Source organism: Tamandua tetradactyla, chromosome 12 (genome assembly GCF_023851605.1).
Source record: "Tamandua tetradactyla isolate mTamTet1 chromosome 12, mTamTet1.pri, whole genome shotgun sequence".
Lineage (NCBI taxonomy): Eukaryota > Metazoa > Chordata > Mammalia > Pilosa > Myrmecophagidae > Tamandua > Tamandua tetradactyla.
Genome location: NC_135338.1, coordinates 49,230,890 through 49,257,232, shown reverse-complemented (window position 1 = coordinate 49,257,232; position 26,343 = coordinate 49,230,890). Strand labels below are relative to the sequence as shown.

The window sequence follows — 26,343 nt, the reverse complement described above, 5'->3', positions numbered from 1 at the left end:
AAAAGAAGAGCATATGTTCACATGCATCCATACTCTTCCTCCTACCATTCCTGCCCTTCTTTCCTCATAGAAATCTTTTCCATTGCCATAGAAAAAACAACAGGTACTGATTATAGGAGTCAAGTGTGAATTCTGCAAGAGAAGATTTAAGTGGGGAATATATAATGAGTTCTGATTACTCCTAGAAATCTTTAAACTGCTACATAAGACCATAATCAACCTGGATTGGATTTGCAATACCTGAAAATTTCTTCAGACTAACTTAGGTATAACATCTAACTTGTCTAATCTATATCTAACCCATACTAGAAAAAAAAAATTAGAGAAGCAACATACCACAGCTATGTGTCCCAAGTTGTACCAGACATCAGCTGTCTCTTCTTCGTTTTCGGCCAGTGAAAGGGCACGTTCAAATGAGGTCAGAGTCATATCATACTGCTGGGCATAGAAGCAACAGAGCCCCAGATTGTTAAAAAGCTGGCAGTTATAAACACCCATCTGCAGGAGTCGCCTTTTTGAAAAAGAGTACACAAATTCTGGTGTCAGACCAACTTTAAGTTTTAAGGCATATGTACATTTTTTACCAAGTTAGAAATGAATTCACTTTATAATTTTTGAGACTCCCAGAGAATACAAACAGAAAGTGCTATAGTAATGAATAAAATTTTTTTAGCAAATACAAAAGCCATGTCTTTTGTAACGGTATTAGTCATAGGAAATATATCCAGAGATAAGGTCTGAAACCACTTATGTAAGTTTTTCTCTTTTTTCCCCCAAATGTTTTGTTAGAGAATCAAAATAAGAAATAAATAGTCATATAAAGTAAAACCCACACATTTTAGCTTTATAAAGCTTTGGTGCACATATGGAAATTCCTAACACCTTCTAATCTAACTTTAAGACTGTGCTTAGCATTTATCTCTAAGTTTTTATGTAAATTGGATCATGATTTTAGGTTATTTGGATTCTGTGGTTTAGCTGTGTCTACTACCGCCAGTTACATTTCATGGAGGAAGACAAAACCATCAGCTGGATTGCTATGTTATTTAGCTTTATATCCCCATGTTGCTTCTATGCACCATTTATCCCAAGAGAGGAAGGACAGGAGTTTCAATAAGCAAACGAAAATTCCCTTCAGTTGCCTTGAAAACCCCATAAACTGCTTTGGGGGTAAAAGAGAGGAGTCAGTTATATGTACATATATTTCATGCTGCCAATATATATTTGGAAAAGACTCTTGACAGCTGCACGTTCCCTCCTTATATATTACTCAAAGGCTGGAGAGAAAAATCATAATTTAAAAATTAATTGCAGAAACCATATGTAGGATAGAAAAAGCATGTGCTCAAGGGGGTATCAGTGAACATAATATTTAGACCTGGAAAAAATACTTGGACAAGAATTGACAATACTTCACCAAAAGGGTCATCATATTTCAGGTCCTTGTCAGGGCTCAGAACATGGGGCCAAGTGCTTTTTGCAAATCTTTTCACTATTTCAGCCTCAGTGTCTTTATGTTTGTTGGCTTTAATGAAGTCAGTGATGATAAGAAGTGTTTTAAGTAACTATTAATTGTTCTTGGTTGATGACAAAATGGCTAATTTATATAATAATGTTATTTAAAACTCAGTCAATTATCCAGGTGAGGCTCTGCAAGATGCAAAACATCTCATGTTTCCAAATTACTGGATGTCACTTTAGTGCTTGTAGAATGTCTGAGTGTTAGAGTTTTTCGTTTAATACAAACAGGAGCTATACATGATTTCGCTACCTTTTCATTCCATCTTCTGTCTATCTGATATTTCACAGGAAAGTAGTTCTATAAATTGAATTTAAAGCACACCTGTAAAACCGGAGAGCAATCTCTGGTTGATCAGAATAAAAGTGGTTGCTTCCAATACATGCAATGGCTTCCACATGAGTATTGTCTTGTTTCAAAACTTCTTTGTAGTATTCAGCTGCTGATGAAATATTGTTCATTTCCTGTTCTCCATCAAGATGGAAGAGTATTATTATTCATATAGGACAAGAAATTATTTTTTTTCTGACTGACATCAGCCCATTCATTCAACAAATATTTATTGACAGGCCAGACTAGCATTTGCTAGGCTCTGTTCTAGGCCCCAGGAACACAATATGCACAAAAAGATAAAGTCACTGTCCTCACAGAGGTTACATCTGATAGGGGAGACAAATGAAGTATATATAATATAACGAAAGGCAAGTGCTGTGAACAAAAACAGCAGGGGAAGGAGACAGAGGGAAGGGAAAGGTACTGCTTTAGATAGGGTTGTCAAAGAAGTCACTTCAGAGGAGCTGTCTTTTGAACAGAAACCTGAATTGTGGGATCAAGACCTGAGAATACCTGGGGGAAGAGCATTCCAGGCAAAGGGAGCACAAGCCTAAGGTGGACCACACTTGGCATGTATCAAGGACCATACAAAGGTGCATGAGCCTGGAAAGAGGGAGAGTGTTACAAAAGGAGATCAAAGAGGCAGCCAGGGGCTTTGTCAGCTATGGTAAAAACTTTAGGTTTTTTTTTTCCTAAGTTGTGGGAAAGCCATTACAGGGTTAAGAGCAGAGGAATAACATGATTGCATTTGTATTTTTAAGAGAATAACTTGGATGCATTTCAAAGTGGGGAAGAATGATAGTAGGGAGCCCAGAGTCCAGGAAAGAGATGACAGCAACCCAAAATAAATACAGAAATAGACAGAAAATTTTAAAATAACAAACATTCTACAGTTACTAAATATTCTTTCTAAAATACAGATAACCATACATAAGTGTATTTAAGGTTAATCAATGTTCTCTCTCAAATACACATTCAAGGCTTCACATTCTTCATGAAGTTTCCTCTAATGCCCTCACTTCACACAGCTATCTCCTGCTGCTCAACTTACTTTGCATTTATTGTGCGAACCACTTACTTGTTCATAGGAGGACCCACATGTTTTTGTTAGATTTTAATCACAATATTTTATCAATCAAGATTTCATCGATTACAAGAAACCACACAATGCTTTATCACCTGGAATTTTTATTTTATACTTACTGATAGATTTATTTTGACTTGTTCAGACATAGACTTTATCGCAAATCACTCCTCTGCATATTTTTTAATACAATAGAAATTTATTGAAGATATTACAGTCTTAAGAGTTATGGTTATTATATATTTTCTCAATCAATAAATATTGAGAGCTTCTAGAAGCAAACAGAATTTTTAATTTTAAAAGCATTCTATTTGGAAAGTGTGAGAAACACTTATTTAAAGTTCACATTGTTAATGCAGGCAATATAAATGAAAACAGATTTTTACTGATGAGCAGAGCTATAGCTAACCTCCAAGTTCAAAGACGCTGTTGCAGGAACTCCAGCTCTGCTTTGAGAGTTTGGATGGTTGTAAGGAACAACAGTGTCCAGCAGCGTTTTTCACACTGTCGTTAGAACAGGGTTTGAACCTGAGGCTCTGGTCACAGAACCAGGTGTACTTGGTGAACGAGTTTTCACCTCCAGCCCAAGAATTTGAGATTTTTTTTAAGGCTCTCTCTCTCCATAATCACAGCTTGTTTGTCTCAAAAGAGCCCTATTGATTATTGTGGCTTCCTGCCTGTCCACAGCTCTGCTGTTACATTTGAAGTGGTGTCTTGGTGTATCAATGAGCAGAGCAGTCTGTAGGAGAGCTAATGAAAAAAGCTCTGGAAGAGATTACCTAACCCAAGTGCTGAGCACTTCAGGAGTAATCACTGTCATGCAAGCCCAGAGGAGAGGAGCTTCCTGTGTTTTCAGTTCTTTTAGCTAACTTTGGAGCCTATTGTCATTGATTTTCATCAAAGTCATCAATAAAGTAAAGCAAAACATATATTTTAGCTTTCTTGGTTGTACAAGTAAATACTACGCAATGGGTTGATTGAAACAACAGGAATTTAACAGTTCACTGTTTTGAGGCTAAGAGAAAGTCCAAATCAAGACATCCTCAAAGCGATGCTTTGTGTCTGAAGACTTGGCTCACAATAGTTGTGTATTCATCACCATAATCATTTTTAGAACATTTGCATTACTCCAGAAAAAGAAATAGAAAGAAAAAACCCACACATCTCATACCCCTTACCCCTCCCTCTCCTGACTACTAGTATTTCAATTTCCCCAATTTTTTACCCTTTACCCCCACTATTATTTATTTATTTATTATCTGTTTTTTTTTTTCCGGAACTATCTTGGTTTTAGTTTTGAAGTTTTAAATCTTTGATTCACGTGACAGCAGCAGATTCTTTTAGTATAAGAAATCATTACCCATCTAGTCCTATTTATTTATTTATTAAATAATCCAATAATCCATTTGGCTTAACAGGCAATCTTTATCACATTGAAAACTTTCACATATGAACACATACAGACTCTTTTTTGGTCTTTTAACATATTCCTGCATCAGAATTGTTTAAATTATAGTAGTTCTAGAATAAATGTTATTAACTTAGATTTAAAATATTTTTCAAGTATATAAATAAACTTGGTACCATTTAAGTGATTTTTATAGTGGTTATTTTTGAAGCAATTCACAAAATACTTAGTATAATTAGATTTTTATTATTTAAAAACATTGTAAAGTAACTCAAGGAAATCAATGTCACAGTGTTTCTCAAACTTTATTATGCATCAAAATCACCTAGTGAGCTTGTTAAAAATACAAATACCTAAACCCCACTTCCAGGACTTCTGAATCAGTAAGAAGAGGATGGGCCGTCTTCTAACAAACTCCCAAAGTAATTTTCATATACAGTAAAGTTTAAAAAGAACTAGAATAATATTTCTGAGGTGTGGTGGTTTGGAGCTGTATGTACTCCAGAAAAATATGTTTTTAAAGTTAATCCATTCCTCTGGGCATGAATCCATTGGAAGGAGGACCTTTTAATGAAGTTGTTTTCAGTGAAGGTGTGACCCATCTCATCAGGATGGTTCTTAAACTTCTTACTGGAGTACTTTATAAACAGAGTGAATTCAAAGAGAGAAGAGAGAAAGCCACAGAAGCAAGAAGTTGAAACCAACAAAACCAGAAGAGAAGGGAGAGATCAGGAGATGCTATCATGTGCCTTGCCATGTGGCAAAGGAGCCAAGGATCACCAGCAGCCAGTCTTTGGGAAGAAAGCATCACCTTGATGATGTGTTGATTTAGGTATTCTCACAGCCTCAAACTGTAATAATGAATTCCATTGTTTAAGCCAACCCATTTCATGGTATCTGCTGGAGCAGCCTAAGAAACTAAAACACTAGGGTAAGGTTTCTAATTTCAAATATCTTTTTTTTTTTTTTTACATGGGCAGGCATCTGGAATCGAACCCGGGTCCTTGGGCATGGCAGGCAAGCATTCTTACCTGCTGAGCCACCGTGGCCCGCCCTCAAATATCTTTTAGCAAAGAAAATTTCAAATAACTCTTTCCAATGGATAAAAGAATGCTCAATAAAATAAAAGCCACAACCAAAGAAATTTAGCAAGGATAAATCATTTCAAACAAGCTTCTGTACAAAACAAACAATGGGTAGCACAGTGTATTCATTTTAAGATTGGAAACATTTAAAGATACAATACTAAAATGAAAGTGATATAGATGAAGAGGCACAGAGCGCCCCCAGAGAAAAGCATGAAGGTACATAACAAAAATCTCTGAAGGCTTATGCAATGTAGAGTGCAATGATAAGGAATCAACTTTTCTAATTAACTCTAAGTCTATTGTCACACAAAGTGAAAAAGAGCAGACTAGAAATCTGACTTTGGTATGACAAGTTTTGGCATAAGGGAAATTAACTATGTTAATCTAAGGGGAAATACTGCATCCACCTTTTTCAAGTCTGTGATTTGCCCATGATCACCCTATTTGTGCCACAAATACCTGTCCCCACAACTAGGATGCTTTCTTCTCTACTTCTTTCTTCCCTGAGGCAAAACGCAAATTCTACTTCTCTCACAATGCCTTCTATACACCATGAAAGGATATGTGCCTCCATCTTCTGGCCAATTCAACAACAGGGAAGGAAAGAAAGTAGCTAATAAAAGAATCCATTCCAGAGCCATTCCCTATCCCAGCCATAGCAACAGGGATATAAGGGAGGTTTCCTAAGGATTCTTCCAACCAGGCACCAGGTTAAAGAGGCAGTTCTTTCTGCTACCACTTCCTGCCTGAGAAGAGAACGGCAGAAGAACTAAAATGGGGTACAGCCTAAAGGACAAAATTAGATAGGGAAAGTCACCACTATGTATGAATTTCACTGGTTTCAAAAATTGATTTATGTCCTTTCCAAACTTCTTGGCAAAACATTTTTCATGTTCAATTTAGGACTACAACAATAAAAACAGATATCAATAGAGTATTTTCATTAATTGATCAAAGCCCTCTATTTATACATTTATTAAAATTATATTTCAAAAGGGGTAATGCATTTCCTAGGCAATTTAAAAATAATGTTTATTGTTTTTTCATTTAAAAAGGAATGCATGGTAATTACAGAAAATCCGGAAAAATACAGAAAGTATAAAGAAACAAGAAATAACTCACAGACCACCATCCAAACACAGTGATTATTAATACATTCCAAGTTTTTTCGTTTGTTTGTTTTTGGGGGGGTGGGGGTGCACAGTCCGGGAATAGAACCCGGGTCTCCTGCATGGAAGATGAGCATTCTACTGCTGAATCGCCCGTGCACCCTTGAAGCTTTTTTTAACAAAATATTTTTTTAAAGAACATCATCCCTTGCATTTTCAAGAATTTAAAACAGAACAGAGGTGTTCACATATTGCATGGGAAGTTCTAAACAGTGAGATATGAAAAAGAAATTAGTGGTAAAAGAATTGAAGTGAAGAAATGAAATAGTATTTGCAGATGATGAGGGTTTTACCTAGAAAATCCTTCTATGGATAAGGTATCAAAATGCTAGAAAAGTATTTAGTCAGATTGCTGGTATCAAATCAACCTAAAAAAATGAATGCATTTCTGTTCACCAGAAGTAATCAATTAGAAATTATAATAGGAAGAAGAAAAGATTTCATTCATAGTTACCCTAAGAACACATTTATGTAGAACAAAAGATAACAGAGCAGACCTGAGCCTGCTATCCTTAGGAAGGCCTGCTTGCAAGGTTGGTCCTTGGCTGGAATCTGAGAAGTTGGCTGGTAAACAGTTTCCTTCATTGACATTAAACATTCCTTAAACGATAAGAGTTGGCTCACTGTGCCTAAATCATATAAACAGTGTGGTATGCTGAATTTCTGCTTTCCTCCTGGGAGTCTGGAATTTTGGTCCATGCTAGACCGAGCATGCTTAGGTATTCAGCCTCCAGAAGGGCCTTGGGAACTGAATCGCTAATAATGGGAGACACTTCACACGTATTGTCACAACTCCTTGCTGGAGGAATTAAGTGCATCCTGTTGTCTCTCTCCCCTGTGAGAGGACTCCTGGAAGTTTGTGCTTGGTTCCTCCAGATATTGCCCCAGGAGCCCTTTTCCCTTGCTGATTTTGCTTTGTATCCTTTTGCTGTATGTAATAAGTCATAGTATGAGTACAACTATATGCTGAATCCTGTGAGGTCTTCTAGTGAATCACCTGGCTTGGGGGTAGTCTTGGGGACCCCCAACACAACATCTTTATGGAAACATTTATATAGCAATTGCAATCAGCATGCCAGCAGGAGTTTTTTGTTGTTCTTCTTGATAGGTCAATCCTAAAATCAAGACAGAAGGGCAAAGTGCCAAGAACAACTTGCTATGAAGAAGATGGTGAGATTTGTCTTAGCAGATATCAGCAACTGCTTGCTTTAGTTTGCTAAAGCTGCTGGAATGCAATATACCAGATATGTATCTGCCTTTTTAAAAAAATTTTTTTATTATTTTAACTTTTTTTATTGCATAACATAACATATATACAAACAAAGAAAGAAAAAAGCAATAGTTTTCACAGCACTCTTCAACAAGAAGTTCAGGACAGATCCCAGAGTTTGTCATGGGCTACTATACCATCATCTCAGATTTTTTTCTTCTAGCTACTCCAGAGCATAGGAGGCTAGAAGGAATAAATTTTGTCTTTCATCACAACAGACATTTTTTCTTTTTTGTGAAAAATAACATATATACAAAGAAGTAATGAATTTCAAAGCACAGCACAACAATTACGGTAGAACAGATTGCAGACTTTGGTATGGGTTACAATTTCACAATTTTATGTTTTCACTTCTAGCTGCTCTAAGATACTACAGACTAAAAGAAATATCTTTTAATGATTAAGCAATCATATTCGTTTGTTAAACCCTACCTTCTCTGTATAACTCCACCATCACCTTTGATCTTTCTGTCCCACTCTTTAGGGGTATTTGGGCTATGGTCATTCTAACTTTTTCATGTTTGGAATGGGCTGTCAATAATATGGGGTAGGAAAATGGAACCAGCTGATATTCTGGAGAGGCTGGGCCCTCTAGGACTTATCTCGTCCAGGAACCCATCTGGAGCTTGTAGGCTTCTGGAAAGTTACCCTAGTGCATGGAACCTTTGTAGAATCTTCTATATTGCATTAGGTATTCTTTAGGATTAGCTGGAGTGGCTTTGGTTGGGGTTTGGCAAGTTATGATAGGTAGTAATATCTAATTGAAGCTTGCATAAGAGTGATCTCCAGAGTAGCCTCTCGACTCTATTTGAATTCTCTCAACCACTGATACCCTATTCATTATACTTCTTTTCCTCCTTTTGGTTAGGATGGCATTATTGATCCCAGGTACCAGGGCTGGACTCATCCCTGGAAATCATCTCCCATGCTGCCAGGGAGATTTCACTCCTGGATGTCATGTCCCAGGTAGGGGGGAGGGCAATGATTTCACTTGCAGAGTTGGGCTTAGAGAGAGTGAGGCCACATCTGAGCAACAAAAGAGATCCTCCAGAAGTAACTCCTAGGTATACCTATAAGTAGGCTAAGTTTCTCCACTACCTACATAACCTTCACAAGAGCAAGCTGCAAGATCAAGGGCTTGGCCTATTGATTTGGGTGTCCCTAAAGTTTGACACAGTATCAGGTGTTTCCCCAGTGGTAAAGTTTAGTAGTACCACATTTTTCCTCCATTCCTCAAAGGACTTTGCCAATACTGTTTTATTATCTGCTTAACATATTCTAGGATGTATGCAGGCATTACATTAAGCTTTACAGAATTAAAGACCCTCATTCTTATTCTGGGCTCCCTGTGTTTCAATTGTTCAAATGAGCTATCCAGACAGGTTGAGTTAGATAATGTGCTACAGAAAATTTAGGTTCCAACAAAATAAAGTTTCTTCCTTTGGTCTCAAAGAGTAGATGTGGTTCTACAATACAGACAATGTCTTCCTTACCCCTGTGTTCTGAAATACCTTAATCCCAACCTGATCAGCTTCGTTCTTATCTCTAAATACCAGGTTATAGGTATATAAAACATCCTCTCAAAATCCAGAAATAATAATTACCACTCTGGACTAAATGTGTCTGCTATAAGGGCTTACAAACTAGGCCCCTGTTTTCTTGTAAGCATTTTCTAAAGGAGACCATACACTGATTGTTCTTGCATTTCTGGCTTATTTTGTCTCACCAAATGTCCCACAGGGTCATTCACATAGTTGCATGTCTCACAACTTCATTCTGCTTTGTAGCAGCACAATATTCGATCATATGTATACACCATCATTAGCCAATCCACTTCTCAGTCAGTGCATCCTTCAGCCACCTGCATTCACTAGGCATCATGTATAATGCCCAAAGTCCACAGTCTATCAACACTCTCAATTTTAGATTTTATTGTTCCCAAGAGAAAGAAAACCAATAAACACACCCTCACCACATAGGAAATCTAAACCTTCCTTTAACTCTTGTCCCTCCCCCAATTATTTACCCTTGCTATTACTGTGGTACTGCTGATGTTTTCCTATCAAACATAGCTCATAGCATGCAATAGCAGTTTTCCCCCTGCACCCTGGACTTAAACTCTTTGTATATGAATCATACCCTTGAAGTGTTCTTGCAAGAACTTATTTATATTTCTAGTGTTATTCAGTGGGACACATAAGTCTATATAACCCCTTTCAATCATGTTCACCTTCAGCATGGTAATATTACTCATAGACCCACTAGAGAACCACCTTCACTTCCATCTATTTCCTTACATTTGAATTCAACCTCATTAGCTAACTGTTCACCCACTTCTAGCTTCTAGGTATCTCTAAGACCCCTATATTCAGTATTATAAGCCTAGAATTTTACCTTTACCATGGTCATAAAAGTAGAGTCATACAGTATCTATCCTTTTGTGTCTGGCTTGTTTCACTCAGTATTATGTCCTCAAGTCTCATCCATCTTGTCATGTGCTTCAGGACTTCATTTTGTCTTACTGCTGCATAACATTCCATCACATATATATACCACATTTTGTTATATTTGGATTGTTTCCATCTTTTGGGGATTGTGAGTAATGCTGCTATGAAAATCAGTGTGCAAATGTGTTTGTGTCACTGCTTTCAGCTCTTATAGGTATATACCAAGTAGTGGTATTGCTGGGTCATAGGGCCACTCGATATTTTGTTTCCTAAGGAATTGCCAAACTGTCTTCCATAGCAGCTGTACCATTATACATTCCCACCAGCACTGCATACGTGTTCCAATTTCTCCACCTCCTCTCCAACATTTATAGCTTCCTGTTTGTTTAATAGCAGCCATTCTTATAGGTGTGAGGTGGTACCTCACTGTAGTCTTGATCTGCATTTCCCTTATAGCCAATGAAAATGAGCATCTCTTCATGTGCTTTTGAGCCTACTGTATTTTCTCTTCAGAAAAATGACTATTCATATTAGCCCATTTTATAATTGGGTTGTTTGTTCTTTTGTTGTTGAGTTGTATGATTTCTTTGTATATACAGGAAATCAAATCTTTTTCCAATATGCGATTTCCTAATATTTTCTCCCAATGAGTTGGCTGCCTCTTCAACTTTTTGATAAAGTCTTTTGAGGTGCAGAAGCATTTGATTTTGAGGAGTCCCCATTTATCTATTTTTTCTTTAGTTGCTTGTGCTTTGGGTATAAAATTTAGGAAGCTACCTTCCATTACTAGGTCTTGAAGATGTTTCCCTACATTGTCTTCTAGAAGCTTTATGGCGCTAGTTCTTCTATTTAGGTGTTTGATACACTTTGAGTTAATTTTTGTTTAGGGTGTAAGGTAAGGGTCTTCTTTCAATCTTCTGGCCATTGATATCTAGTTCCCATGCCCATTCATTGAAAAGACTATTTTGTTCCAGTTCAGTGGATTTGGGGGCCTTGTCAAAAATCAGCTGACCATAGGTGGTCTATTTCTGCACTCTCAATTTGATTCCATTGATCAATGGTTCCATCTTTGTGCCAGTACCATGCTGTTTTGATCACTGTGGCTTTATAACAAGTTTTAAAGTCAGGAAGTACTGATCCTCCCATGTCATTCATCTTTTTTAGGATGACTTTAGCTATTCGGGGTCTCTTTTCCTTCCAGATGAATTTGGTAACTAGCTTTTCCAAGTCTTCAAAGCAGATTGTTGGAATTTTGATTGGTACTGCATTGAATCTGTAGATCAATTTGCATAGAATTGACATCTTAAGTATATTTAACCTTTCTATCATAAGCAGGAAATGTCTTTCCACCTATTCAGATCTTCTTTGATTTCTTTTAGCAATGTAATGTAGTTTTCTGCACACAAGTCCTTATGCCCCTAGTTAAGTTCCTTCCTATAAACTTGATTCTTTTAGCTGCTATTTTGAACAGAATTGTTACCTTAACTGACTCCTCAGCGAGGTCATTGCTTGTGTATAGAAACATTACTGATTTTTGCACATGAATTTTATACTCTGCTACCTTGCTGAATTTGTTTATTAGCTCAAGTAACTTTGTTGTAAATTTCTCAGGATTTTTCAAGGATAGTATCTGCAAATAATGAAAGTTTTACTTCTTCCTTTCCAATTTGGATGTCTTTTATTTCTTTGTCCTGCCTGATTGCTCTAGCTAGAACTTCTAGTACAATGCTGAATAATAGTGGTGACAGTGGAAATCCTTGTCTTGTTCCCGATCATAGGGGGAAAGCTTTCAGTCTCTCTCCATTGAGTACAATGCTAGCTATCAGTTTTTCATATATGCCCTTTATCATAACGAGGAAGTTACCTTTAATTCCTCTCTGTTGAAATGTTTTTATCAGAAAAGGAAGTTGAACTTTGTCGAATGCTTTTTCAGCATCGATCGAGATGATCATGTGATTTTTTCCTTTCGATATGTTAATGTGCTGTATTACATTAATTGGTTTTCTTGTGTTGCACCATCCTTGCATTCCTGGTATAAACCCAACTTAGTCGTGGTGTATAATTCTTTTAATGTGATGTTGGATTGGATTTGTTAGCATTTTGTTGAGAATTTTTGCATGTATGTTCATTAGGGAGATTGGCCTGTAGTTTTCCTTTCTTAAAGCATCTTTACCTGGTTTTCATATTAAAATGATATTACCTTCATAAAATTAGTTAAGTAGTGTTCCTTTTTCCTCAATTTTTTGGAAAAGTTTGAGCAGGACTGATGTTACTTCTCTTTGGAATGTTTGATAAAATTCCCATATGAAGCCATCTGGCCCTGAGGTTTTCTTTGTAGGAAGATTTCTGATGACTGACGGAATCTCTTTACTTGTGATTAGTTTGTTGAGATCTTCTGTTTCTTCTTGAGTCAGTGTAGCTTGTTTGTGTGTTTCCAAGAATTTGTCCATTGCATCTAAGTTGTCTAGTTTGTTGGCATATAGTTGTTCATAGTACCCTCTTATGATTTCTGTTATTTCTTCAGGGACTATGGTAATGCACCCCTTCTTATTTCTGATTTTGTTAATTTGTATCCTTTTTTTTTTTCTTTGTCAGTCTTGCTAGGGGCCCATCAATTTATTGATTTTCTCAAAGAACCAACTTTTGGTTTTATTGATTCTTTCTATTGTTCATTTGTTCTCTCATTTAACTCTGCTTTAATCTTTGTTATTGCTCTTCTTCTATTTGCTTTGGGGTTAGTTTGCTGTTCTTTCTCAAGTTCCTCCAGGTGAGCAGATAAGTCCTTGATTTTTGTTCTTTCTTATTTTTTAATATAGGTATTTAGGGCAATAAATTACCCTTTCAGCCCAGATTTTGCTGCATCCTATAAGTTCTGATATATTGTATTCTCATTTACATTCATCTCCAGCTAGCTACTGATTTCTCTATCAATTTATTCCTGACCCACTGGTTGTTGAAGTGTGTTATTTAATCTCCATATATTTGTGAAAGTTCTTGTTCTTTGGTGGGTATTGATTTCCAGTTTCATTCCACTGTGATCAGAGAAAGTGCTTGAAATAATTTCAATGCTTTAAAACTTATATAGACCTGTTTTGGGCCCTAGTATATGATCTATCCCGGAGAATGTTCCATGAGCACTAGAGAAGAATGCATATCCTGGTGTTTTGGGGTGTAATGACATATATATGTCTGTTAGGTCTGATTCATTTATCAAGTTGTCATCTTCTGTATTTCCTTGTTGATCTTTCTATAGAGGAGAGTGGTGTATTGAAGTCTCCTACTATTATTGTTGAAACATCTATTATTCCCTTCAGTTTTGCCAATGTCTGTCTCATGTAATTTGGAGTTACTTGATTGGGAGCACAAACATTTATGATTGTTATTTCTTCCTGGTGAATTGTCCCTTTTATTAATATATAGTGTCCTTTTTTGTCTGTTATGATGCCTTTGCATTTAAAGTCTATTTTATCCTATATTAGTATAGCTACTCCCCCTTTCTCTTGGTTCATAGTACCCTCTTATGATTTCTGTTATTTCTTCAGGGACTGTGGTAATGCACCCCTTCTTATTTCTGATTTTGTTTATTTGTATCCTCAAATAAACATGCTTACAAATATGTAAGAAGCATATTTGTATCCTTGTTTCTAAGATGAGTCTTTTGTAAGAAGCATATAGCTGGATTATATTTCTTAATCCATTCTGCCAATCTGTATCTTTTAATTCTTAAGTTTAGTCTGTTAACATTCAAAGTTATTACTGAAAAGGCATTTCTTGAATCCACCATCTTATGTTTTGGGTTTTATTTGTCAGCTCTATATACTCCTTTCCTTCTTTCTCTTTTTATCCTTTAAGTTATCCTTACTGTTATTCTTCAATTTTCTGCCCGCCTCCAGATCTCCTCTCTTGTCCTTTTTTTTGGAGGCAGAACTCCCTTTAGTACTTCTTGTTGGGCCAGTCTCTTGTTGACAAATTATTTCAAGATTTTTTTGCCTGTGAAAATTTTAATCTCTCCCTCAGTTTTGAAGGACAATTTGGCTGGGTACAGAATTCTTGGCAGGAAGTCTTTCTCTTTCAGGATCTTAAATATATCATACCACTGCTTTCTCACTTCCATAGTGCCAACTGAATAGTCTGAACTCAGTCTTATGTGGTTACCCTTGTATGTAGTAGATTGTTTTTCTCTTGCTGCTTTCAGGATTTTCTGCTTCTCTTCAACATTTGACAGGCTGATTAATATGTGTCTTGGGAAGGCCTATTTGGATTATTCTATTTGGAGTTCATTGGGCTTCTTTGACTTGCATATTCATGTCTCTTATAAGGGTTGGGAAGTTTTCCCCCATTATGTCCTCAACTAATCTTCCTAGCCCTTTACTTGTCTCTTCTCCTTCCAGGACACCAATGATTCTTACATTTATGAGCTTTGTTTTGTCCATCATTTCCTTGAGATCCAATTCAAATCTTCCATTTTTTTTCCATTTGCTGTTTTGAGTGTTTGATATCAGTTGTCCTGCCCTCTAGTGCACTTATTCTTTCTTCTGCCTCTTCAAATCTGCTATTGTGTGTCTCTTGTATGCTTTTTATTTGGTCTACAGAATCTTTTTTTTTTTTTTCACATGGGCAGGTACCGGGAATTGAACCCAGGTCTCTGGCATGGCAGGCAAGAACTCTGCCTGCTGAGCCACTGTGGCCAGCCCATGATCTACAGAATCTTTAATCTCTGTGATATCTGCTAGTTTTCTATTTATTCTTTCAAATTCCTCTTTTTGTTCTTGTAGTGTCTTCTTGATCTCCTTGCATTAGTCACCCCATTTATTTTATTTAGTAGGGTGTTCTACTTTGCTAGCTGCTGGAATGCAATATAACAGAAAAGGAATGGCTTTTAAAAAGGGGAATTTAATAAAGTTACTAGTTTACAGTTCTAAGGCCCAGAAAATGTCCCAATTAAAACAAGTTCTATAGACATGTCCAATCTAAGGCACCCAGGGAAAGATACCTTGGTTCAAGAAGGCTGATGAAGTTCAGGGTTTCTCTCTCAAGTGAGAAGGCACATGGCAAACAGGGTCAGGGTTTCTCTCTCATCTGGAAAGGCATGTGGCAAACACACCATCATCTGCTAGCTTTCTCTCCTGGCTTCCTTTCATGAAGCTCTTCAGGAGGCGTTTTCCTTCTTCATTTCCAAAAGTCGCTGGCTGGTGGACTCTCTGCTTCTCGTGGCTATGTCGTTTGTTCTCTCAGAATCTCTAGCTTTCTCCAAAATGTTTCCTTTTTTATAGGATTCCAGTAAACTAATCAAGACCCACCCAAATTGGGTGGAGACACGTCTCTACCTAATCCAGTTTAACAACCACTCTTGATTAAGTCACATCTCCCAGGGGATGATCTAATTACAGATTCAAACATACAATACTGAATAGGGATTAGAAGAAATGGCTAGATTTATAAAATAGGATTAGGCTTAAAACATGGCTTTTCTAGGGTACATACATCCTTTCAAACCAGCACATAGGGTTATGTGAACATCTTTGATTAGTTTTGCCAACATCTGTGTCTCTCTGGTGTTTTAACTTGGTCATTAGGCTGGGCTATATCTGTCTACATCATGATATGTTAAGTGATCTGTTGTCTTGGCAGCATGTAAATATATTGGTTGGTTTACTGTGGAAGTTGATTTCCTTCAGTAGTCGAAAGCCTTGTATTTGCGGAATGGATATGGAACAAGATGCAGGGCACAAGGTGGGGCACAACAATGCAGTGATGCACTGCTGCACAGGTATAGGTGCAGGTTGGGGGTGCTACATTGGTGCCTGTGAACATAAGCACCGAGCGGTAGGGAGGATATGACTGTGGGAGTGCACAGGTCTAGGGCGCGGGGCCCTTTTGCTGAAATGCATTGGCTTTTACAAAGGGAATTTATTAGGTTTACAAATTTATAAAGCCATAAAATGTCTGAATTAAGGCATCAACAAGATAATACCTGGACTCTGAAGAAAGGCTGCTGGCATCTGGAACACCCCTGTTATCTGGGAAGGCATGCAGCAGGTGTCTGCTGGTCCTTGCTTCTGGTCCTTTGCTTTCAGTTTCTGATTCCAGTGACTTTCTCTCTGTGTCCTGCAAGTCTTCTCTTAGCATCTTCGGGGCATTTCTCTCTCTAAGCATTTGTGGATCCTCTCTTAGCTTTTCCAGGGCAAACTCTGGATTTCATTTCTTAGCTTAGCATCTCTCAAAGCGTTTTCTGTCTCAGCTCTCTCCCTCTGTGAGCTTTCATAAAGGACTCCAGTAAAGGATTAAGACCCACTTTGAATGGATGGGGTCACATCTCCAAGGAAACGATCTAATCAAAAGGTCCCGCCCAACAAGACCGAATTAGAAAAACTTGGCTTTTCTAGGGTACATAACAGTTTCAGACCAGCACACTGCTAGAAAATTACAACAATAAAGGTAGCAGGGTATCTTGATGTGTTTTTTCATGGAATTTGGCAACATGACTCTAAAACGTATAAGAATAAGCAAAAGACCCCCAATAGCCAAGACAATCACAAGGAAGACAAAAAATGCATTCTAGGAGATAGTAATATAAAGCTATCATAATTCATAAGTACAATATTGGCGCAGTGATAGACAAGCAGACCAAAGAAACAGAATAGACAGCACCAAAACATAGCCATTCTATATGGAAACTGATATAGGATTTTACAGACCATGGAAAAAGGAAAAAGTATGATGCAACAACAGGCTTTCCATAAAGGGAAAGATAATTCAAATAATCATCTCTTACCATTTTCTATACTCTTCTATATATTTGAAATACTTCATAATAAAAACTTAATTTGACTAAATACAGACACTAAAACTGCTTGTTTTAATGGTATTGAAATATTAAACTACAGTTCAACAATCACGATTGTATAAATTGTTCTCCTTCTTGTTAGGACCCGGAGGGATCATGAGGTTTCTTAAGCAGTACAACTTCTCCAGTTTGAATTAACTTTTTGATTAATATGAATCTTACCTCGAATTAAAGTTTCCTTACAACTTCCAAAACACTGAAGTAATCTAGTTTTCATGCCCACTTTAAATTTTAAGCATTTTCTTTAATTTTAGAATGGGTTATGATCAATGTCAAAACAGAAAATCAAAGTTTTCTGGTAAATTGAAATCAGTTGAAGAAAGGAAATCAGGCTCCTGATACAGAGGGAGTTTAGAGTTGATATGAGGCTGAGTGGGAAAAATGAACAATTTTGGAGCATTGGAACTGATGGTTGATAGGGATTGGTTCTAGAATGGCATAGCAGGTATAGTTTGTCAGAGCAGTTTCCCTTATCCCTTCTTTGCTGAATGACACAGAAAACACTTGGGTTTTATAGCTTTTCACACAACAGTACATGGCATCAAAAATCAAAATTAGTTACTACTCAATTAAAAAAATTTTTTTAAAATCCCACTTGTCCTAGTTTGCTGTGGGAGAGTGTGTCACAGTATCTTTTGTTGTGGAATCTATGACATAATAATGTATATATTTTCTTTATATTATCATTTGTATTGATACTGACTTTATTTTGTGTTTATGAACAGAAATAGAAAGTATGATACTGTTTTTTTTTCCTGTCTTACCACTGTAAGTTAAATCAGAAGGCAGTGATTTCATGTTTCAAAATAATTTGAAACTGTTAATTCTTTGCTTCATTGATATGAGCAACTTTTAGCAAACATAGTAGTTTTAATAGCATTTCTACTAATGTCTAGTTATTCATCTTAGTAATATAAAAACACAATAAAATGTCCTAGAGCTAAAATATATATATACCTTACCTCATATATTCTGGCAATTCCACAAAGTAGGGTTACTTCTCCTGGAAACTTATCTAAGCCTTGTTTGAAAAGATTTAAAGCAGTCATTGGCTGATCCAAAGAGATATAAACCTAAAACCAAGATACATGCCAATAAAATGTATTAGTTTTGAAAAATAATGGTATTTTTTTTATAACAAATTTATAATTATAACTGTTAGTAATGAATTTTCTCCAAAATATCACAAAGTAAAATTTTCAGAAATGTGCAAGATTAATTTTCGGTAGTACTATCACAGTTTTTTTTCCTACATGACATATATGGAGCATGCAATCATTTATTCTTTCAATAAGTACGCTTATTGCAGATTTAACTAGGCACCATGTATGTTACCATCCTCTAGAAACACAGAGGTGAATAAAACAAAGTCCCTTCTCTTGAAACTGACCCAGGAGAAGAGTGAGTCTTATAAACATACGATTCCAATACATACTGATGAGTGCTCTAGAAGAGATAAGTGAAGTCTAGCTCTACCTGTTAAGGTGGAAACTAGTCAGAAAAGATTACACAAAGTTGTTGAATTTTAAAATTGAATAGGAGCTAATCTATTAAAATAAAAGGAGAAGGAGCATTTTTCAGGGAGAAAAAAAGCATCTGAGACAGACTCCTTGAGTTGAAGTCCTAGCTGCAACAGTAACCAGCTGTTTGTACTTGAGCAAGCTATTTTCCTCTTTGTGTCTCTGTTTCCACATCTAGGAAACGGAGATAATCCTAACCACAACCACATGAAGATTAAATGACATAAAGGTCAGGTCCTGCTACTACTATTACATGTGGTTATACACTGGGTTTCATGTTAGGAGATGAGGACAGGCAGACAGGCTTGTGCTAGTGTATGCTAAAGTGTTCAAACTTTACACTTATAAGTGATAGAATGTTGAAAGTTTTGTTTGTATATTAAAAATTGAACCTTTGTTGATGGCTGCACAATTCCGTGAATGTAATAAAACATTGAATTGTACACTTCAAAAGGGTGAATGCAGGGCGGGCCGCGGTGGCTCAGCGGGCAAAGTGCTTGCCTGCTATGCCGGAGGACCTCGGTTCGATTCCCGGCCCCAGCCCATGTAACAAAAACGGAGAAACAGAATACAATAAAAAACAAGAAAATGTTTAAAAATGTTTCCCTTTCTTCCTTCCTTCTATCCTTCCTTCCTTCTCTCTGTCTTTCCTTTAAAAAAAAAAAAGGGTGAATGCAGGGAACATAAATTATATATTAACAAAACGCTATTAAAAGCAGGTGAGTATTGAAAAACAGTTGAGCCACTGGTTCATTTTGTGTATTAAAAAGAAAAGGCTGTGTATGTGTAGAAGAGAATTGAGAGAACAGAAATCAATGGATGACAGCCAAGACAGCAAGAGATGATAATGTCTCAAAATAAGGCAATAATGGGCTGAGCAATTTTCAAAGAGATCTGAGGTAAAATCAATAGGTCTTGATGTTTGATTAGATGGAAAAACTGAGATTTCTGGCTTTGGTGAGTGGATAAATGGGGATATCATTCTCTGAGATGACAAAGGAAAAGGATACAGTGTGTAGAAAAGAATGGACTACAACAGTGTTTATTGAGATATGTTGAAAAACTAAGGGAGATGAAAGATCTGCACTGGGGAAACAGATCTGGGAGTCGAGAGCACCAAAGTAGTTTCCAATTTATAACAGCAGAGCAGTCTATATCAGATGAACCTTTCCCAAAGTAAAAATTATAAATAAAATATAAAATTGCAGCAATTTGAAGGCACCAGAGAACAACACAAATCAGGCAAAAATAGGAGGGGATTCAAACCTTAAAAGAAAGGATGTATACTGGGTAAGATCCACCTCTATAATGACTTTTCCACTGAGAGCACTCCCAGTCCCCATGACTCAACTAGAACTCAAGAAGAAAGTCACACTTGTCTTGAGGTGTTAGAAATCAAATTAAAGGGAAAGTTCAAATCAAATTATATACCATCATTTTATTTGTTTCTTTAATATTATTAAAGCTGCTATAAAATTAATATAATATAAAATTATTCATCAATGAATATTGAACAAGGAAAAGATATCTGTTCTCAACATTTTTATTCAGCTTTGTCATGAAAGAAAAATGTCCACAAAGGACTTGTACAGGAATTTTATAGCAGCTTTATTTATTATAGTCCAAAATGGAAACAAATAAAATGATGGCATATTCATAGAATAGAAGATAACTAGGCAATAAAAAATGAATGAACTTCTGAAATATTGGACATGGATAAATTTCCCAACTATTTTATGGAACAAAAGAAGCCAGACACAAAATAGTTCATCCTGCATGATTCCATTTCTACAACACTAAAGAACAGGCAAAAGAAGTAGATGGTACTAGATGTCAGAATAGTGGCTGCTTATGTGGTATAGGATTTGACAGGAAGGAAGCATGAGAGAACTTTCTGTGGAGTAGTGGTTATACAGATGAACATGTTTATCGGAACTCACTGAGTTGAATAACTTATTATCTGTCTGTTTTACTTTATGTGAATTTTACCTCAAATGTAAATATATATAAACACTAAAAAGAACATGTGGGTAATTTTAAACCTTCAAATGGATAAACCTCTTCTTAGAGTATATGATAACTGTAAAGGAAGGCAAAAACAGTCATGGGAAGGACTAATAGAAGGTCAACAGAAGAAGGATAAATCAACAAAAGAAAAAGTGAGAGAACAATAAAAAAAAGTAGGTAAAGTAAAATTAGAGGAGAATTAATGCTATAAAATGAAGGAATAACAGCCTCAAGAAGGAAGTGGAACGAACCATGTCTAGTATATTGCAAAAGACAAGGTACCGTGAGACCCATCAAGTGTATATCAAATTGGGTAATCAGGACAATGTTAATGAAGTATTAAGGCAAAAGCCAAACTGCAGGTGAATGAGAAATGAAGAGGCTGAGATGATGACTAAAGACTACTGTATCAAGAAGTCTGTCATAGAGTCTGAACAGTAACTAGAAAAGAAAGGATCTTTTAAAGTTAGCATGGACATGAGGGTGTCTATAGGGTGGCACTAAGGAACCAATTAGTTGAAGATGCAACAGAGTAGTCATGACCAATGGAACAAGATCTGAGGGATGGCAGTGGTGGATGGGATATAAAATTCATGAAGGGATTGGTTTTGGTGAAGGACACTTTTCCTTCTGATATAAAAGGGAAGTAGTGTTGAGGTATGGGTCAGGGACTTGAAGTTGGTGCTTGAAGGCTTCCACTTTAATTAGCAATTAAAATGTTAACATGGGTAAACCATACACTTAATGGAATTTCTCAAACAGGAATTATGGTTTTATGTAGAAATATAACTATGAAATTTTTTCTCCATGATTTTAGATTCTGTGTTCCTTTCTAAACAGTTGGTTGTACTTTAAAAAAGACCCAAAGTAAATACACAGAAAACTATTTACAGTGGTTATTGCTAAAAGTTTGAGACTAGAGGGAGAGGTATGGATAAAAACTTGACAAATTCTACCTTATACAGTTCTAAACTGCTTTCTTTCAAATAATAAATAATGCAACTAAATATATTAAATATATCACTTAAATTTTTAACAAATATTTTTAAACAATTAAAAATTTTAAGAAACATATTGTTCCTAAAATCTGCTTGATCTATCACATAACAATCATTCTTTCATATATCAAAGGAAACAAGCAAGTTTTACCTCTAATTATACAGTCATTTATACAATAAATGAGTTTAAACAAATCAACTTAATGAAAAAAGGTCAATCCATGAATTTGACAATAGTTAAAATAATTTAAAAAGCACAGTTTTTCAACCAAGTTACATGGCATGTGTGGCAAGAAAATTATCAATTGAGATAAGAGTCTCATGACCTGAACTTGAATTTCAAGCTGTCTCTTTCAGAGAAGCTTACTAAGATGCTCAGAAATTTAAGAATTTAAGTTAAATACATATTATATAGAAGATAAACTTAGATACCACATAGTTTCAAACATTTGTGAAAACTACTATAAACATATTAATAAGATTGATACAGTAAACTGATAGGATAAATTTCATTTTGTTTCTTTTTGTATGTTAATTTTTCTACCATTTTAGGAATAGTGGAACTTTCCTTTTATGGCTTATCTTCTTTCTAACCTCCTTTACTAGATTTTTTTAATTAAAAAAACTCTTAAAAACATAGCAATACGGGGTAGGCTACGGTGGCTCAGCAAGCAGAGTTCTCACCTGCCATGCTGGAGACCCGGGTTCGATTCCCGGTACCTACCCATGCTAATAAAAAAAAAGCATAGCAGTATGATATCATAAGCACAACTTCAAAAAATGTTTTTCTTTTAAAATAGCTTCGGCAAGGGTCAAGAAGTAACTTGATCCCAGCAGTGAAAATTCTAGGCAGCCCCTTCACTTCTCCTGTAGCTGTGGATGGCACAATAGGCCAATGAGTAGACTCTGGAATCAAAGATTTTGAATGTTGGCTCTCAGCAGCCAAGTGATCTTGGAAAACCTACTTAACTTCTTTGAGCCTCACTTCCCTTAAGTATACAAAGAAAATGGTAAAACCTATCTTGTAGGGTTTTATGAGGGTTAAATTAAACTGCAATTGGAATTGACCTGACACAACGCCTCATGCTGAACAGGTGCTTAATAAAGGGAAAACATTGTTTTTATTATTATGGCAGAGCCAAGAAATTAAGACATGAAAACAGTCCTATAATTGTTTTCTAAGACCAACACATGAAAAGTTCTCTATAACTTGCCCAAGTGGAGACATTTGTTGTAGAAAAGCGGGTCTCTTTGGGCCCTGTTATCTAAGGATGTGGTAAGCTTGTGTCATTTTCTTCTATCCTAATGGGCACTTTCAAAGGAGTTTTCTTGCTTTTCATGTCAGTCCACTTTTCCTGAAATGGTTACCATCCCTATGTTCTCACTTACACAGAAAAATAAGTCAAAGCTGAGCATATTAACTTGCCAAATATTCCTGAAGAAACTGGTAACTCTCCCCATGCCTGGGCCAGAATTTAAACATGCATTCTGAGAAGAAAGATTTCACTCAAATTAAGAACAGTCACTTACTTTTGCCAAGTAGAGAAATGTATCTACCATTTCTTGCTGCTTCAAGGCTGATTTAAACTGTTTTTCTGCTTCACGATACATTCCTAACCTAAGAATAGCCAGAAAAAAGTAGACATTTGCCTTAAAAATAAACGTTACTGCTCTTATTCATACCCTGAGGATATGAGTAGAGATAAATTACATCTGTAAGAGTAAGTGTGTATAATAAAAATGGCAATACACACACACACCTATACACTCTCCCTTTCACATACATTTGTTTATATTATATAGTTTAGTGAAAAATTCCCTATCTTCTGTATTCACTATTTACTTAACCCCCAAATCATGTGCAAACAGTCTGTCTGATATCTAGTCATGGCAAGTCTAACAGCTGCCAGTAAGCCAGGTCAGACCAGGTCACCACCCAAAGAGCTTATGATCAGCTGGACATATGGCAAATGACCCGAATAAATGCTTAAAGAGTCTCCATTTTACTGGGAGAACTGAAGAATTACATTTCCTTAAAAATATCGCATGCTTTGAGACAAAAGCTCATTTTTCAAAGCTACTCTTAAATTATTTTGATTTAAGTAAAAACTGCCAGTAACTTGAGTAATAGAGCTGTACCACCGTATTAGTGTAGAACTCTTTCTCCCCCGCCCCATCTTTTTTTTTGGTACCTGATACTGATTATCATAGCCTATGAATTTAAGATTTGCTTCTTGCCTAAATGTGACTTTGCTGATGTCAGCCCATCTCTTTTACCCAGGAAACATTTTGTTATTGCTAAATCAATTACTAAAGCACACACAGCTTTCATTCAGCTCGTCCTTAATAGACCTGTTGGGTCTCATAACTACTCACACCTAGTTATCTAAGAGCACCTTGTGCTAATGCTTTTATCTTGTGAAATAAAATCAAAACAATGTTTCATCGTGTTCATTTCATTTAAAGTCCTGAGAGAATAGCTTTGATCTTTTCTCATAACCTAAGTCCCAAGCATTGGAATGGCTGATAAGTAAATAGCTGTTGTAAGATTTGGGATTAAAAGGATTAAAGGTGACCCCAAAAGCTGGCCTAAATTTAGAGGATGCATTATGTGGCAGAAGCCCCTACCTCTTCAAAGGTTCCACTAAATTCACAAGGATTATTTATAAAATGCTATCAAAGAATTCTGAAGTTCTGGAAAACAGCATATTTATTTACGGAACTTCAACTGAACTTGCAAATTTTAAACACTCAGCTGAAGTTCAGTCATTGAATTCTGGAATGCTAATTATCTTTGAGTCTGCATATTTTTGTCTAATAACTTGCCTCTTTTCAAAAATGATTTTAAAAAGGTGATTACAATTAAAAAAACAGAAATGGATTAAAAAAATAATGCAGATGGAAGGTTAAACAAACTGAAAAAACAAATAAGCAACCAGACTAACTGTGCTACCTGGAAGCCAGAGTAAAGGAAGAAGGAAAGGATGGGTCATATGTTTTTGATTACTCCATCCTCAAGAGAAACTTCTTCTTGTACTATCAAAAAGTAATTTGCTACATGAATTCTTGTGCAAAGGAAATGAAGTGTGCCATATATAAAGAAAGTCTAGGAACAGTGAAAACATCAGTCAAGTTAATGAACACAGGCCAGTATCAGAGAGTCAGTGTAGAGACTCTCCCCACCAGCTGCTAAATGTATCTCTCCAATTTAATTCTAAAAACATTGTCCAACACCAAATGCACACACATTTCATGATCGTAAGGTGATGCAAAAATGAATACAATAAAAATCATGCCCATAGGTGCTTGTAATCAAAGATTGAAACAAAACATGTTCACAAGAACTTTAGTTATTTAAACCCAAGGAAAAACAAAGTACTTGAGAGCACAGAGGAGGGAGTGAATCAAGATAGTTACAGGGAAAAAGTTACAGGCAAGACTTTGACAGCTAGATATGGTGGGGAGAGGGAAACATTTCAGATAGAGCAGAGACAGGAAAGTATACAGCATGTTAGAATACCAAGTTGTTTTGATTTACTTGAAAAGGAGGGCACAGTAATGGGAGAAGTTAATGCACTTTAAAAATGCGTTTAAACATTAAGTGAATTAACATTGGAATATTCAGGTGCCTAGAGAAATAATATGGAATTGTGGAAATAATAAGAGAATTGGAGTCACAAAGCTGAGCTCAAAGTCTTCTCTGCAACTTGAATTTGCAAGGTCACTTTATCTTTCTGAGACTCAATTTTTCTTATCTGGGAAAAAAAGGATAATAATAGAAACTACAAGTGCTGTGAGATAATGTAAAGTACGGGCAAGCCATCTCTTAACTGTGAGATGTGAGGCATCCGTGTAAAGAAAAATGACTTGACAGCCAAGAGGACTGACTGGGAATCAAAGGACATGGTCCTGGTCCAAAGTCTCTTACTAACTAGTTTCTTATGCGAATTACAGCCTCTCTCAGGTCTCAGCTTCCTTATTTGAAAAACAGAATTGAATTTGATAGTGCTAAAGTTTCCTCCTAGCAGCTCTAAAATGTTATTCAAAAGGCATCAGTTTTTATTGCTAACACATGAGTGTTAAGTAAAAGTTGTCTCAAGTTAGCCAAAAACACAATTCTAATTTCTTCTTGAGGAAATCTATTAACAACAACAACAAAATTAGACTCTAAAATTTGTTGCCATGTTTAAGGCCTTCAAAAATAATCATAATTTTACCTGTAGTAACATTTTCCAATCTGCACTTTCCACCACCAGTCCTTGTACTGAGAATGCTCTGTGGAAAGTGCAGCCAAATCCAAAGCCTTAAAAAACAATTCATTTCAGATTAGGACTTTCTTTTCTAATTAGAAAAATAAATAATAAAATAAACCATATAATTAGCATCAATCAAAACATGCATTAGAAATCAAATAGAAACTCCAGTTGTTCATATTTCCAGATGGCCATACCAATTTTCCCTAATTTACCAATTCCAGACCAGAGGGCTGAAAGCAGATGAGATATAAACATTGATCAAAGAGGAGATGTGAAATATATTTGAATACAATTTTAATATGCGAGGTACAAAACTGATATTTAAAATTCATAATTTTTAAACTCTCTTCCCACAATGTATCTTCTACATTCAAAATTTGTGATTCAAAATGCCTCC

General features: G+C 36.1%; 1 protein-coding gene across 3 annotated transcripts in view; it reads right to left on the bottom strand.

The window, feature by feature from the left end:
* Positions 1-26,343, bottom strand: part of TTC8 (tetratricopeptide repeat domain 8) — an 87,596-nt gene that overhangs the window by 13,971 nt on the left and 47,282 nt on the right. For 2 of the 3 annotated variants that reach the window (XM_077123286.1, XM_077123287.1), the window contains 5 exons: positions 25,908-25,993; positions 23,221-23,308; positions 18,128-18,238; positions 1,844-1,983; positions 337-511 (listed from right to left, as the gene is read on the bottom strand). In XM_077123286.1, coding sequence (XP_076979401.1) covers positions 337-511; positions 1,844-1,983; positions 18,128-18,238; positions 23,221-23,308; positions 25,908-25,993 — 600 coding nt within the window. The remainder of the gene's footprint in view (positions 1-336; positions 512-1,843; positions 1,984-18,127; positions 18,239-23,220; positions 23,309-25,907; positions 25,994-26,343) is intronic. The other variant, XM_077123289.1, reaches the window with a different exon arrangement.